Below are 17,562 nucleotides of genomic sequence, written 5' to 3'. Positions count from 1 at the left end.
TCTTCTATTAACACAAGTGATTTTTGTCTGGTTTTATCTTTTATCATTAAAATAGATTACCACTATATTTCCTTTAACCCCCCTCCCCTCAAAAAATACATGATCATACTCTTCTGAAAGTAGGTATCAGAAGCAGTCTGTTTGTTTATCCCATCTTACCTAAAAATAATGTAACACACATTTCATTTCTCAAAAGGCAACTCTTTTGGGTGACACAGCCTTAGAATACATCTGGCATGAAAATACTTCTTATGTTTTAAAACTCCTATAATGCATAGGTTGCATTACAAAGCCCCAGATTTTGTTGTGCCCGTGCATGTTGGGATTGGGTTGGGGGCGGGGGGCGGGGTATGACACTCCTGCTCATGGTCACGGAAAATGAAACTGTCATTCAAACAATCTCACACAAAAAATCGATTCGCTTTATGATATGCAGGCAACGTTTTCAGCACCTCTGACATATAGCTGTCAAGTCTTAAGTTGTCAACACTTGGGCACATCTCACTGACAAGCTATGTCCCTGACTTTAGTGGGGGCCATCTGTGTGTCTCTCCACTGTTCTAAGACCCTCTTCCAGATCTCAAATCTGTTATAATTCCACCAAATTGCAGCCCCTATTCCAGAGTTACTGGGAGTTGGGATGTTACTAATGAGAGAACAGGAAAGGTCAGCTGAAGAAACAACACAGTCATCACTGAATTTGGACAGAAAACTGTTTAGACAACAATGCTGCTGTGAATGAAGAAAACATTTGCTCTTAGGCAACCTGAAAAGAGCAGAAAAACTCCTTCGGAGTCCTGCCAATAAATCGCAGGAGCACAGCTGCATTCGGTAAACAGACCGTGATGAATGTTGCTCATCATGTGGATGAAAGTCTAACTCACTGTAAAAAAAAAAAAAATAGAGAACGCACCTGAAAGTTAGGTGGCACCGGAAATGAGAGAAAAACCCAAAACCTTTTCTTTCTGATTTTCCTTTAAAGAGATGGAAAAGGTAACTGGTCCCAAAGTCCCTCTCAAGGATGTGTTACCGCATCCGGTACAGACATAAATAAAATGTTTATCTGTCAGAGTTACTTTAGAAGGGTGAAGATATTGAGAAAAACCTAGGCTTTCAAAGGCAGCTTAGGTTCATTTTCCCCACACTCGCATTTTCTAGCTGTGTGGCCTTTAACACATACACACCTGTTTCTCTCTGAGCCTCAATTTCTAACCCATTTACTCATAGAAATACTGTGTCAACCAAATGAAATGATGTACCTGGAAGCATTTGATAAACTATAAAGTATCCCACAAGTAGTATCTCTCTTTATTCTCTGCCAAGAATAATGCTGAGTCACCAAGATCAAGGCTGTGTTTGTGTTGTTCAGAGCGCTACCTCCAATGCCCAGAACAGTGCCTTGACAAGAGTAGGTGCGCCATAAACACCTGTTGAACAAATGATTTTTGAATTGATCCTTGTATTTGGAATAAGTGTGATTTTTTAATTGCTCCTTATATTTGGAATAAGTGGAGCAAGAACCATTTAAACAAATTTTAATAACTCGAGTATATTACCCTATGTTTTCTTTAACAAATGGCATTTTTCTCACTGTTTTCATTTAAGAAGGGAAACAGTGAGAAATTGCTTGGTCAATTTTCATATTTACCTTTTAAAATTCTAAAGCAAATAGATTCTTCCTTTGCAATAAAGAGAAAAGGAAAAAAATCTAAAAACTCAGCCATCAGCCATCCCCTTCGATTGGCAATTTAATACAGGCTCCTTTTAGTTTTGTTTTTTAAGTGTGGCGATGTTTGGATTAATGCTAAAAAGTAAAATGTAGGGCTAGACCAATGTGTTCTGAGTCTAATACATTTTCCTTTTGTCTGGTGGAAGGGAAGTTTGGCACTAGGCACTTTTGTCAAAGCCAAATCACTGTATGACTTTAAGTAGAGGAAATTGGCGTTCCAAAGCTTAGCGTGCTGAGCATGCGATCTGTTTCTGATGCATGGACTAAGAAATGTTACCATTAACCACCTAACATGTACTCTCACGTGGGCCATAAAATGCAAATTACAGGGATCAGGAGATTTAAGCCATCGTGAACATAGGCCTTTCTTTCATTCAGAAAAAGTAAATGCTTCTTCAGTAGGAAAATTCCCTGTTGAGCAGATTCACAATATCTTTTACGTAGTGTTTGCCAAGTCCAAGTCAATGTGTTCTAACAACTATATAAACTCATTCTCCAGAGATGATTGACTAAGAAAAATAAGTCCCTTGAGTCTCAAGTGCGTAGGGGGAGAAAATAAAGGCAACTAACATTGAATTCAATACTACCTGGAACAAACCATGAACATGGATTAAGATCTATTCCTAATTTGTCCTTTGGAGGAATACATATAACAATGTTTCTTTTGTAGGCGAGATGGTTTTAAATTTGCTTAGTGTGCCTGTCTGCAATTGCATCCTATCAGTGAAATAAAAACGATCAAGTCAACACTATTTTTCAGATGTTGTGCACTATGGACACATGAGGAAACCTCAAGTACTTAGGAACCTGTGGATTTCCTCTGCAGGAAAGACTATGTAGTATGCCCAAAGGACTAAAAATATCCAAGTGATTATGACAAAAGACTCTCCAGAAGTAACATTCAAAATGAACTATGAATAAAGTTCATCCTACAAATGTTGCAATAGCTCTTACCTTGCTCACAAAGTGCACCAACATAGCTGGGAAGACAGAGGCAGCTGAACGTATTAAAGCCGTCAACACACGTGGCTCCATTGCGACAGGGGTTAGAGTGACATTCATCGAATTCTGAAATAAAATCATAAAAGGCCACAAAAGAACTTTAAAAAACAATCGAAGGATTCTAGTTACTGTGTGGTTGCTAGATAAAATACAAGATAGCCAATTGAATTTGAATTTCAGATTTAAAAGAAAAAAACTTTTAGTATATGTATGTCCCATTTTATATTTAGGACATACTTAGAGTGAAAAATTATTCTTTTTTTAAATCTAAGATTAAAATTTAGCTGACCTTCTTATATTTTTATTTGCTAAATATCTGGAAACCCTAAGAAAACTTCAACAATTTAGAGGAGGATCACTGTGTCCATTTCTTTTAGATGAGTCACATGAGCCCTAAAATGGATCAAGTTTTAGTCTAGCCTACCCACTCCCAATCCTGGCTCATGCTCCGATTTCCTCACTCCGGAAATACTGAAAATACCTGGCAGGCCTCCCAAGCCCTGAGCCCTTCCCTCTCCAGTATATCCTCCATTTTGCCGATGGTCGCCTTCTTTGGACACAGTCATAATTTTACTCCTTGGCTTTCAAACATTCCATAGATCCCAGCTGTCCAGGACAGTTGTCCTTAGAGTGTGGTCCTGGGACCAGCGACAGCAGAATCACCTGAGAATGGTAGAAATGCACACCCCAGGCCCACCCCAGATTTATCTACTGAGTCAGGTACTGGGGCTGAGGTAACAACAATCTGTATTTGCCCGGCCCTCCAGGTGACTCTGATGCACACTGAAGTCTCAGAATCACTCAACTAGAGCATGAGGCACAACTACTGAGCTATTATTTTGAGACAAGCACCCTTTCAATATGAATGTTAGGGATTTTATCCCAATATTTCCATGAGCCTTCTTTACTCAATCGTTAAGAGAAAAGCATCCTGGTACCTCTAAAAGAAGCGCTCAGCCGTTATTATAGTCCATCATTTCTTTCATCAGAGATAAGGTCTACAATTAGGCAAATTTAAAATGGAGTCTTGCCCTAGCTGGTTTGGCTCAGGGGATATAGAGCATCAGCCTGGGGACTGAAGGGTCCCAGGTTTGATTCTGGTCAAGGGCACATGCCTGGGTTGTGGGCTCAATACCCACTGGGGGATGTGCAGGAGGCAGCCAATCAATGATTCTTTCTCATCATTGATGTTTCTCTCTTTCTTTCTTTCTCTCTTTCTTTCTCTCTCTCTCTCTCTCCCCCTCCCCCTTCCTCTCTGAAATCAATAAAAATATACATTTTTTAAAATGGAGTCTTTTTTTTAAGAAAAGGAAATCTAAATAAGAATGAGAACAAAAGGAACTGATTCCGTAAGAACAGTTACATTCTTCGGAACTAGAAAGAGAGGAGGAGGCCTGCAATCCATACCTGCTGGAGGTGAAGGCGCGTGAGGCTGGCTGCTGGGGACAGCCAGGCAGGCTTTTCTCCCACTTCACAGCAGAGGAGCAAGTTATCTCAAAATGTTACAGCTAAACCCCCTCATTTTAAAATATAGCTTTGAGAAAATTTGCTGTATTTAAATTGATCATTTATTGATATTCACATTTGGGGGATAGACTAAAAACGTTTGTTAATATTTATGCAACTTTACATTTGTAGAAAGCCTATCTGTAAAATCCACAAAAAGACATAGCTGACCTGAGTAAGCTTTACTGAGTCTTGGGTATATTAACAAAATTCAGTAACCAAATGATCCCATTTCCCACAATCTACTTAAGTCACTCTATGGCTTTAACTTCATTGAACATATAATTCATCTACACATGGATTTCTCTGAAATCCTCTGATTGATTCAAGCAGTATAAATACCCCCTCCCCCACCAATATCTCTTTTGTAAAAGCACTACATCCTTTCAGGCAAGGACATCTTACCAAGTTCACACTGGTCCCCAGTGAATCCCGGCACACAGGTGCACACATAGGAAGTTTCAGTAGCATAGCAGGTGCCTCCATTGAGGCACGGGTTCGTTTTGCAACGATCAGGTCCTATCGTGTTCAGGAAAATAAGAAAACAATTAGGCCCATCTCTAACTTTCAATGTATTTTAGCATAAAATGCCACGTATTGCTACCATGATAGATAAGTTTTACCGTAGCAATTTAGATATGCTACACACAAAAATTAACATTAATTTTATTCTCTGGAGTGTGTCTTGGCATAACTAATTATTACAAATTGCATCTATTCTTTTCTTGGATTCAATCATCATTATTTTCAACAATATTTTGCACAATATCTGGCAACTAATATATTCTACTGCAGATTTAGTTGGCATGATAATGGCAATTGATTTTAGTCAAAAATGATTACACGTATGTGCACAGTGAATGGAAATGTATTCTTTTACACGAGGTTAGTTCATGTGAAATGGTTGGATACACAGAACATGCATTCTTTTTAGCAGATTGGCTTGTTACCATCATTTGAATTATCATTGCCTTTTACCACTTAATGCTCAGAAACTGTTTTTCTTCGAAAGTGTGCACTGAAGTCTCTTCTGCTACATTAATATGCTTTTTCCAAAAACACGTTCCAAATGTACTCCTTTAAACTATACTTGAAGAAAAGCAACACATGGATTAAACTCTACTGTATAAAAACAAACCCAAACACAAAAACCTCACCTAACATGAAACCCCCAATTTTTATTGCAATTTTTCTCATTAAAACACAAAATCAACACTCCTAGCAGATAAATATAAAGGCCAGAGCCACAAATTTATAAGGAGAAACAGCTTAAAATATGTTTTAAAATGGCAAATGCAAATACTTTTACACTATTTGAAGCACACATATTATTCTGTAACAATTCTTGGATAACTGTCTTTATATTAATAGCTTGTATTTATTAGAGTTTGAGTCTTTTTCTAGAGATGCCTGTTTCAAAATGTTCAAGAATCCAAATAACAGTTTAAAGTTTTACAAAATAATTGTGATAAATAGGTTATATATGAGCTACAACTTATGTTCAAGAATCTTAAGACCCAAAACCCTGAAATAATTACACATGAAAAGAAGACCGTCTACTTATGAAACGTGAACTTAAGGAACATTCGGATAAAGAAGGTACTGCCAGTAGAAGATAACAGTCTTTTTCATATAGGAAAGTCAAACAAACTTTCTGAGTGTTAAGTAAATTCTAGACTACTAGAAAGACTTGACAAATTCATATTTGCATGTGTGGGATCAGTTTTAGGTTAATTCAGATGCTTACACCAACTTCAAAAACTACCCCAACTCTTCTAAGATTCTTTCTCATGTAGTTTTGAAAATATTTAAAACCTCCCTAGCTGTTTTAGCTTTCTGCCTTTCAAAGTACTCTGACTAGATGACGAAGCTACAGTCAACAGCACTTCTACACACGGCCCTCAGTGCAAAATCAACATGACACTTCGGAGAAGGCGCTTGGTGAAACTGTGGTGTGCCATATAAATGTGACGCACTATTATTGTTCCCTCCACAGACACCAGATACCACACTGAGAGTATGGGACAAGGACTTGGCAAGAAAGTGGGTCTTTCTGTGAACACAAAGTAGCTTAAATTAGAAAAAAATTATGTTTATGATTTTTATTCTTCTGTACACAGTTTGAATTCACCTCTGAAAGTTAAATCTCCAACAGATAGACCAGGCAATGCAATATGAGCATCCAGTTACTGAATTAACCTAATATGATGATCTGTTTTGCAATGAAGACGCAACATATAGTTCTAGGTAAACATTGTGGACTGGATAACTGGTACACATTTATTATTCATTTGTCAAACTTAATTCTCTCTCAATATTACCAATGATTCCTATATCATATTTTCACTAACCTGAAGTATATTGTAACTAAATTACAAGTGGACAAATGTTGGCCAGGTTACATGCTTATCATTTACAGATTAAATATAGGATGATAAAAAAATATTCATCAGCCACCTTTGATCAATTTTATTCATAAAATAGTTCAAGTCATTTATAAAAAGTTGCATGTTATGACTATTTTACTCTATCTGAAGCACAGGAAACTGAAGTGGCACAAAAGATAATATTGAAATGTTCAGAAGAATAATTCTAAGTGAGGCCATGCTGTAAAGCATATTCATTACAATAAAACTTATTTTGAACCAACATAAGCCCTTAAAGTACTGATTTTTTTTTCTTTTTGTAGGTAGTAGCTAGGTGGTGATGGTTACTTTTGGATTCCATTGAAAATATTATTCAAATGATGTTCCAGAAAACACCATTGCAGCAGACTTCTCAACATTATTAGGCTAGAGTAAAATGAAAATAAGTTCTACAAAATGAATAAGATTTCTGGTTTACATATAATTAACTATCAATTATCCACTTGTGTGCTATAATAATAGGAAACCAGCTAAGAACAGTGAAAAGACCATGGACTTTGAGTAGGGCTGATCTCAGTTCAAATCCCACTTTTCCATAATGTGTGTGGCTGTGCAACCCTTAGCAAATTACAGAACCTCTCTTAAAAACAGGGAGAGCTGTACATGCTGTATAGCCTTTTCGTGAAGATCAAATGAGATAGTCTATATGACCTAGCATAAAATTCATGCTTCCTGATCATTCAGTAAAAAAACAGAAATCCTCTCTTGTCTGACAGAGCTCGAATAAACGCTAAATGAATACCCACTGAGTTAGAAGCATTGTGTGGACTACCTGAAGCAAGAAAATTGAATAAAAGTATAAATGGATAACTGATATTGCCCAAACTATGTGAAATGTTTATTAGAGCTATTTACTACTGTCAAATTTTAAAGGCCTGACAAATTTTGATATTATCATAATAGCACTTATCAATAAGAGATTTTTTAAGAATATATTTGTTTTCTGTGTTTAAAACTAAGATGTGTGACTATGGTACATATGACAAAACAATACTTGTGAGTAAAACGACAATGAATTTTTACATCACTAACATGCAATTTTTCCATGGTGCAATTATACATTGTTTCTGAAACCCAGAAAAATAAAAGGAACATCTATAAAGCTCGGAAATGATCTATACTTGCTTCCTTTGCCTCTCATTATGGACTCAATACTGTGTGCTGATCTACTGTTATGTGAATAATAGAGAAATCTCCACTGATTTAATAGCACAATAAAAATTATACAGATATACATATGTTAGGACCAAGGGACTGTTTCCACACTTGGAAACAGATTTATCAATGTCGTGACCTTACCTGGTAAATAGACTGCTGTGCCTTCCACTGACTCTTCATTCATGTCAATCAGGAAGCCGGTTTCATTAGAAGTTTCCAGAAGGTAAAGTGGTGGTGTTGGAAGTGAAGTCTTTAACTCCGCAGTGCGCACTGTTGCCTGATTATTGGAATCAAGAATTCTTGCTGACACTTGCTGTCCCCATGCTGCCACTGTGGAATCCTGCCCTCTGGTCAAAGCTGCCTGCGTTTCAGAGTTTATTTCCAGGGAAGGAACTGTGGGCTTCTCAGAAGTCTGTGGGCTGGGCTGAGGCACCACACCTGCCCCAGTCCCAGCGGTTGCAGAAGCGGAACTTGGGTGTGGCCCCAGTGTAGCACCTTCTGACTTAATTTCACCTGCAGCTGTGACAAGGGTTTCAACCTCAGAGGTTCTCATACTAGAAAATACTTTGGTTGTTTCTCCAGAAAGTTGAACATTGGTTTTGTTTGGGGAATCTTGGAGAATCTCAGATCCTTCTTCAACAATTAATTCTGTGGGAAAAGCTTCCATTTGTTCTAAAAAGTTAGGTTTAGTTTCATCTTCTGAAGATTCTGACTCTGTGTCAGGAGGTAAGAATGGAGGCCCAGTTATGTGAATGTACTCTTCACTTGATGGTTGGAAAGTCACCTCAATATTTGCAGATTTTCCTGGGGACGTTTGAGATGTGCCAGCATCTACACCAGGCAGAGCACTTGGCTGAAGGCTGTCTGTGTGGTCAGACGCTCCACTGCCTAAAGGCACAGTGAACGGAGACGATGTCTCAGGAGACAGCTCCACAAAGGCCAAAACCGGTGATGTTGTATCCGTGTAATCTGGGGGATTCGATCCTTCCATCACATGAGGTACTTCTGTTAAACTCTGAGCCGTAAGATGGACAGTACCAGTACTTACATGGGGTGTAGAATCTATTAGTGTAGAATCTATTAGTGCCTCCCCAGCTCCTGAAGAGGATTCTGGCTGAAAAGAAGGGCCAACATATTTCTTTTCCTCATACTCTTCCTGTGTCTTTTCCAAATGACCCAATGTTGATATTACTTCACTTTGGTCTGCAATAGCTTGACCATCAGACAAAGTGCTTGATTCAAAGATGTCTTCCAGGGCTTTGGCTTCAGTTTTTGGTTCTTCGATATTTGGGTGAACTGTGGCAGACTTACTAGGAGTGGGCAGAGATGTTGCTGTGGGAAGAAAAATATCTAATTCCGTTTCTGTGCTTGGGATGGGGATCCCAGTTGTGAAGATAAAGCCCATGTGATTGAACTGGCTTCTGTCTTCAGAAGTCATGGATTTGTTATGTGCGGCCTGAGTGTAGCCAGCCAGAAGAGCATCACCAGAACCTTCAAAGTATTCCCCAGTTAAGGAAAGGTTGGAAGCTGCCTCATGCTTCTCTTGAATTTGAGCGCTGTCTTCATTATTGACCTGTGGTCCTGGCGGTGTCTCTGGGTCTATGTCTGTTTGCATTCCAAGGATGTCTTCATACATGGGTTTAGTGTGATCAATATCTATGATAGTATTTTTATCTGATGTCAGCTCAGGTAGAATTTCAAGTATGGTACTCTCTGTAATTGTCAATAACAAATCCTTGTCCTCTTTGTCCAGATCTATAATAATATTTTCAGTGGCTTTTTTTCTGTCAGGTTTTAAGGTGGAATCCTCAAATCCCCCCAAGTGGTGGTGGAAACTATCTGCACCCTCGGTGGACCTCTTATATGACACTGTGTTGGACACTGTGATAGTTGGATCTGGGGAGCTTTCATTCGGCTCTAGATGAAGAGGTGGCACCATTGAAACTGTTGGGAACCCGTCAACAGTAAAGCTTTTAGCACTTGGATCCTCAGGATGTTTCTCCAGGGGCCTATTAGGAACAAATGTGGTGCTTCCTTTTCTGGTTGCCTGAGTCGTTCCAGAAGCGTGGACTAAATCAACTACATCCAGTTCCCCAGATCCTTCTCCGGAATATTCATGAAACAAGGCAGATGGTTTTGTTGTAGATGTAACAGATCCTTTGACCATTCCAATACCAGAAGTTCTAGCCAGAAAGTCAGTAGAAGAAGTTGCTGCTTCTTTAGTTTCTGCTACTGAAGAATTCTTGTTAGAGACTTGCTCAGTGGTAGGTTGTGGTTGACTACTCTGAGTTTCTTCTTCCCAACTCTGAGTCTGATTTTGAGGCTGTTCAGTGTCTGTGGAGAAAGTGAGAGTTGCTAAAGACGGTCCTTCTGTCCTGGTGTCACTTAAAATTTCTAGTAAAGTTGTGCTGGATGCTGTCTCACTATGTTCAGCGGTGCTGTCTGTTTTAGAAATGAGTGGTCCAACTTCATTTGCCACATTTTCCATTCCCTCATAGTCTTCAGTGGTATCACTAGAGATGCTAGTTTCTAAGCTGTCCACTTGAGAAGTCTTGGGATATAATGTGCTAATGATTTGTTCCGTTTCAGTAAAATTCACTGACACTGTGGTAGGCAAAACTTCTTCTCCTGATCCCAGGCCAGAGAATAAATTAGTATCTGACTCTTTAATTATTGGCTTCATAACTTTGGGGAAGGGTTTTATATTTTCTTCCTCTTTGATTGATGAATCTGTAACTATACTTCCAGCTAGTATCGATTCAGTCACTGAGGTAGTAGCCAGGAAAAAATGGGATTTTTCAGTAACTTCGGGGAGAGTAGTGTAGGGTTCCAAACCCTTTGCTCCTGGATCTGGAGTAGACATGTCAACTAAGGAAATGCCTCCCTTTCCCATTTCCTCATCAGCACCATACATTTTCTCTGTTGCTAGTATAGAGGAACCTGTGGTTTGAAATCCAGTTTCATAAAAAATTGTTTGTTCTGGTGCAACAGAGCTTTGGGGGGATTCAACAGATTTTTGTTCTTGAATCTTTTCCTCTGATGCTGTTTTGATTTCAATTTCTTGTCCTACAGCATTGACTCCTTGGCTGGACCACAGTTTGGTTGGCTCTATCGTCTGGGAAAAGTCCACTGAAACTGTGCCATCGACCTTCACGTCCCCCTTTTCTGTTGGAGGTTCAGTACCTTCAGCTTCTGCTCTTGGTAAACTGGTGGTTCTCTTATCAGCTTCTTGGATAGTGCCTTCTTCTCCCAATACTTGGTCAATAAATGGAGATTCTGTACCAAAAACATTTCCCACAGCACTGGGAAACACTTGGTCAGCAGAGCTGCTGACTGAGACCACTTGCCCACCTGAGCCCTCACCTGAGGCTGTGAACTCTTCCCAAGGGAAGGCTGACATGCTGACAAAGGTGCTACCAGGTCCTTCCGAGCCAGCTGTGTGATTGATGTGGCCTGAAGTAGGGATTAACAATGGTGAAATCTGGGTGGCTTTAAATGCTGCATCCCCAGAGCCTTCCATCATTACTGTTTCTTCTTTCGTTACGATTTTAGATACTGTTGAGTATTCTCTGAAGTCACCACTGAAATCCTCCTCCAAAGGAAAATCTGTAGAGAAGCCCTTTATTTCTGTCCCGTGATTTGATTCTACTGACGCCTCTGATATAAGGCTTTCCTTGGATGTTTGGCTTATAACTTCAGTAACCTCTCTGTCCATTACATTACTCAAATCTAGTCCTGGTGGCTCAAAGGGGAATATGGTTTCCACACGGGGAGACATAGTACTAGCTATTTCCTTTTTAATTTGAATTTCAGACTCTACTTTTAATGAAAATGAAGAAACAGCGGTGGTTGCTGGGTCAGTGGCAGCTTCTCTTGAGCCCTGCTCCGTAGAGAGAGAGACAGGGCTACCTGGCACAGTGGCCGGCCCTTCCTGAACTCCAGGTTGACTGCTACTGCTGGGCTTGGTGGTCTGTGGCCCCAGATTGTCTAAAACATCTGTCTCCGGAAAGAAAGGATTAGAACTTGTCATTTCCCTTTCAGCCTGTGTGGATGTTGTTAAGGACATAACACTGTTCCTGGTAGCAGATGCTGAATCACTAGCTGTAGCTTCATTTGAGTTTTCTACCGCAGAGGATAAAATTAACTGGTCTGATCTCTGTGTAGGCATATGGAGCTGAACTGTAGAAGCTGTAGTTCCCTTCTCCTCACCTTCCCTTTGCTTTCCCTCAAGAGACGGACTGAAAGCCCATTCAAACGTGTCTGTTTCCTCTACAAATTTTGTGGGCACTATTTCTGTAGAAGGTTGTTCAGAAACCAAGGAAACAGCAGTTGCAGGAACATCAAAAAGGTTGTCTGTGATCATTATCTTGCCAGTGTCTAAAGTAACCAGTGTATCGGTATTATTTCTCTGTGATGAACGGGTTACCACGGTGAACATTTGATCTTTATCTTCTTCTTCCCCAGAGCCTTCTGGAATCAGAATTGAAGAATTCCCAGAGAGCTCTACAATTTGTCCAGGTGTTATTCCCACCCAGTTCTCCACAGTGGCCAATGGGTCAGCAGGCCTGGGGGTTCCTGTCAATGTGACTGACACTTCCTCCAACACATTTGCTGACACAGAACTTGGAACTGTACTTGGAGTAGAGGTGACAGAAGTACTTTTTTCTGCCTCTTCACCAAGTGTTACTTCCGTGGTCCTTGAAAAGATCATTTCTGGGGATTCTTGGTTGATGTCAGCATCTCCTGAAGACTCTTCAGGAGAGAGGGGTACAGGTTCCGTATGTTCAAGCACCAGACTATCACGCGCAGGCTCAGGCCCTTTATCCGAGACTGATTCTGGTCCCTCTGCGGCTCGGCCTTTGTGTGATGGGACTGTGGGGAAAATATCAGGCTCACCACTTGAAAAATGTTCTGGGGTTTCAGGGTAAGTCTCAGGCTTCCATGTCATTTCAAGCGATTCCGTCGTTTCGTTAGATTCACTTGGTTGCACAGCCATAGATGATTCCGTTTCAGACATGGGGAACTCAGGGGTGTCACTCTCACTGCTGTCTGAAAAATTCTGAGAAGGTGCAACACTTTCAAACTGGCCACGCCTAGCTTCTGCCGCCTCTGGGTCCTTGGGCACAGTGGTGACCAGGTGTTTCCCATTTATGTACTGCACTGATGGGGTGGTCGTGACGTCAGTAGCATTTGCACAGTCTTCGTCTTCCTCCTCGTCTTCCTCACTGTGGTATATATCTATGTCAATTAACTCAGGTAAAATGGCAGCAATTAGGTCGTGCTCTGAATCTGTTTCTTCACTACAAGGTTCATCTTCTTTAGATTCTGAATCTATTGGATGACCAATTACACTCAAATCACTCATTCGACCTGAAAAAAACAAAGAGTTTTCACAATACTTAAATAGAACAGTTGGCAGCGTAGGACAGAAGAAACTGATAGCAAGGCTGGCAGTCACTCACACACAAGGGAGGATTCAAATCTTTTCACATTAAGTACAATCATCCTTCTACACATAATTATCAGTCTTCCAATTTTCTGTTTTACATTAACAATGGGAAAATAAATCCAATTTAAGATGATAGAAACAGGGCATGAAAACTCTTTAACACGTTTAACAAAGCAGCGTCATAAAATGAGACAAGAAAGCACATATATACATTGTAATTGTGACGTGGGAATTCATCTTTGTATGAACTGAAAAAGAAAATGAAAAATTTCACCAAATCATACAGAAAAAGTAATTGGTTATTGTCCTTCATGTAAAGGGATGCACAGACACTCTTACTCAATAAGGAAATGAGAAGAGATTGCTTCTGGCCTCTTGTCATGATTTGTCTTAAAGAAGACTTTTTAGAACAGTGGAGGTGAGGTTTCTTTCTAGCCCTTTCACAGTGGTGGTCACCCCTCCCGCAGCAAGTGAAACTAGCCTTAGCTGCCTACGCTGCAGCCACCTCCCCAACACAAGGGCAGAAAGCTTGGATGGGCCTCTGTGTGATGCACAGATTGTTCCCAAAGCACAAGAGAGGAAGAGCTGTCCCACATTTACACCTTTAGCCCTCATGACATGATGGATAATGGGTCGATTATAGCTCTTTTTAAAACATTTCCTCCAAAGGAAGTTTAAGAGTCACATCTAAACATCTGAACTGAACTTGCATATTTTAATAACAGATGCCCTTAGAACATTCATTAGATCACAAATTGCCACAGGGCACAAACTGCCCATCCTGATTGACTTTCCTGCCTCCAGAAATATACCAGCAAAGGTCCTTGTCTGGGCACCAGGAAGGAGGAAATTCTGGGCCCTCACTCTCATTAGAGTGGAATTTAGTTATCCTGGGAAAGGGTCCTGTCCCTACTTCTGCCCTTCTCCTAGCATCACAGCCACGTGCAAAGGTGCCCATGGGTGCACTGTCCCATGAAGAAGACAGAGTAAAGCAAGGATTGCACAGTCTCACTTCCAACCTCCAGAAATACTGTCACAAAATTATTTTCAGCCTAGCCCTGATCCATGTCACAAATGCGCAATCTGAACCTGAGAAGCTTACAAGGGGAAAAATGATGATGGAGCCAGACCTTTCCCCATCGGTAATGAGATTGTTCCTGTTGTAAGACGCTGCTCCCTTCTACATATGAAAGATCGACATCTAGCATTTACTGACAGTCAGAAAAGAAAAGCCCAATTGAGAGGGAACCGGTACTGCTTATATTCTTTACACATCAACATAAACACAGACATGTATGAACTATCAATAAAAACTCTACAAAATTTCTTCTGTTTTTAACTATGGTTTGTTAAAAAAAAAAAAAAAGCAGAAGACCTTTATGTAACTAGAAGACATCTACTATATTTACATTTATCCCTTTCACTCTAATAAAAGCAAAAAGAATACTTCTCTGTATCCCATCTTCACTGTATTACCTCCATAAAATACTATTGTGTAGGTTTGTCTTACTCTTACACCAATTACACATCCTTCCTCATTAACTGTCACATATTACAGTTCTACAGTTCATTTCTTATATCTCAATCCCATTCCACACCATACATCCAGCCTTTCAACTATATAAATGAAGGCTTATGGATATTCAAATAAACGAAAAAACATTTCATCCACAGAAGTGAAGTCATTGCATAACGCTAGTATATAATAAAAATATAAAAGGAATACTGATGGTTTCTGCCATAGGTGTTGCAACTACTCTTCACTGCCAAACAAGAAAATAACTAAATGTCTTACCTTTTTCCAAAAAGCATAATTAAATGAGTAAGATCATTCAATATTTCGTCACTAATGTTACAGTGATCTCATAGTGCCTCATATGTATATGTTTTAAAAGAGGACACAATAAAATTTTCAAGTAATAACACTTTAAATGATTTGTGGTAAAGCCTACCTTTTCACTATGAAAAACAGAATGAGAAAGTAATATGCACACGTGTGAGAGACAATACATTTTAAATGCCTTTTGTAGAAATTAATCTCTTGAAATATCACATCAATAATTTTATTTAATCATCAAATTAAGTAGTCTCTCACTGCTAATACTATTTGAACATAGTTGAATTACATTATTTTGTACTTTATAGATTTAACTGGAGCCTCAAAAACATGCCTGTCTTCATGTTTATATCTTTATTTAGGTATAAATAAAGCTAGAATTCGCATTAAGTATCACACCACAGGCAATAAATTCAAACAGTAACTTTCATTTGAATACAGAAAGAATTTTAAATAAGAAACATGCGTCTGTGTCAAGAATACAAAGAATCCCCACCACATTCTGTACTTTTTTTTATCAATTAAGGAGATAAAACTAACCAGCCAAGCTACTCCAGCCAAATGCAAGGATCAATAAGGAAATAATTGTTCAATATTATTTATTTATAAACTCTTGGGCCAGGAATAGGAAAACTCATTATAGAATTTATTATAGAAACTTATTACAGAATTTATATGGGTTTCTAAATAAATTCCTTAGGTTTAAAAATAATATCTAAGAAAACAAAACACATAAACATATACCATGAACGTCTTGGTGAATAATTATAGAGGAGGTTCCATCAACTATGATGTTGGTAGCTCTAAAAATAAGTAGAGTGGAGAAAAGCAGAGAGAAGATACTAAGGTTGCCAGTGTGTCAAATGTCAACTTGTCAAAGAAACTGACACATTACGATGTTTGCCTAAATGTTTTACCAAAGAATGAATAACTTAAAAACAAAGTGTTTTTCTAGAAGAACTCTAATTGAGAATAAACACCTTATATAATAATTTGATTGGCTATCAACTCTTATTAATTCAATTAAATAAAGACCCTGGCATTCACTTTACATTCTCTAGTTTTAGTTCCAATGAACAAAGTATAACATTCCTTGAGTCCATATTCCACTTGGATAATGAATCCTAACATTTCTTACTATTCATAAAACTATAAAGATTTCCCCTAACATGTTAACCCATCATATTCAGAATATTTCACCAAAGACTCAACTGTTAGGTGCAGTATATTCCATTTCCTAATCTAAATAAATATCACAATATTTCAATCACAGCAATATAAACATTGCATCTTGTTCATAAACACACTCAGCTTCATACTGGTTTTGCACATGAATTTTAATTCACTACCAAAACCATGCATGCCACCCAATTGTATTATCTCTTCAGGAGCCCATTGATTGCACAAAATTTATTGAGTACCTCTTATCTACCAGATGGTATAGCAGACACTTGCCTACCAACGTTATAGAGACCTAAGACTTCCAAGGTATCGTCCAAGTATCTTCCAACTCTCTCCCTCTCTGCTCTCTCAGGAACAAATGCTCTTGCCAATAGGTTAGAGAAACTCTTTTCACCCTATTTTAAAAGGAAACGTTTGAGTGTACCTATTGCAAATGCTGCAAACATTACATTTAAATTATAATGTCTTTTTCCATCTGCTTCCAAAGTATTGGATCTCACTTGCCTTTACAATAGTAGAAAACACTGAATCATTTTAAGCTCTTTTATTCTTCTCACTCTACCATGAAGCTGGCAATGACCGAAGAAGTATCAGCACATCATAATAGTGATTGAAGAGAAAAGATTTATTTTAAAAAGTGCTCAGTTGATATGTTACAAAAATGTTCCATTTAGAAATTCTTAAATAAAACAAAGAGGTAAAATGAGAGTTGAAATTATTTTGTGTCCTTCTTCTTAAAGGAATATTCTCACAATTAAGCAACAAGTATTCATGATTTCAGTACATTTTGTCAACTTCCAAATGGTTCCATTGGATTTCTTAATATCGGTTTGAGGGTCCGGGAAATGTTGATTGCCTAGGGCCGTGGTCGGCAAACTGCGGCTCGCAAGCCACATGCGGCTCTTTGGCCCCTTCAGTGTGGCTCTTCCACAAAATACCACGTGTGGGTGTGCATGTACAGTGCAATTGAAACTTCATGGCCCATGCGCAGAAGTCGGTATTTTGTGGAAGAGCCACACTGAAGGGGCCAAAGAGCCACATGTGGTTCGAGAGCCACGGTTTGCCCAGCAGCAGTTTGCCGACCACTGGCCTAGGGTTTTGAAGTTAATTTTTTTCTGCCAATTCTCTACAGATCAATTTACATATTATTATCTCAGTATAGCCAATTTGTTCTCATACTTTTAGAATTTTAAAATTATGAAATCTGTCTAGTGGAGACAGGTGAATTCTTTCTGCCACTGGTCTCCTGTCATTGCCACCTTACATCTATCCC

General features: G+C 39.0%; 1 protein-coding gene across 2 annotated transcripts in view; it reads right to left on the bottom strand.

Annotated features, from left to right (window-relative positions):
• The window catches only part of VCAN (versican), a 104,401-nt gene that overhangs the window by 28,769 nt on the left and 58,070 nt on the right, over nt 1-17,562 (bottom strand). The window contains exons 7-9 of one of the 2 annotated variants that reach the window (XM_006775509.2): nt 7,963-13,191; nt 4,643-4,756; nt 2,684-2,797 (exon numbers count right to left, since the gene is read on the bottom strand). In XM_006775509.2, coding sequence (XP_006775572.1) covers nt 2,684-2,797; nt 4,643-4,756; nt 7,963-13,191 — 5,457 coding nt within the window. The remainder of the gene's footprint in view (nt 1-2,683; nt 2,798-4,642; nt 4,757-7,962; nt 13,192-17,562) is intronic. The other variant, XM_015571658.1, reaches the window with a different exon arrangement.

Source organism: Myotis davidii, unplaced genomic scaffold (assembly GCF_000327345.1).
Source record: "Myotis davidii unplaced genomic scaffold, ASM32734v1 scaffold44, whole genome shotgun sequence".
Taxonomy (NCBI): Eukaryota; Metazoa; Chordata; class Mammalia; order Chiroptera; family Vespertilionidae; genus Myotis; species Myotis davidii.
This window is presented reverse-complemented; position numbering and strand designations above follow the sequence as displayed.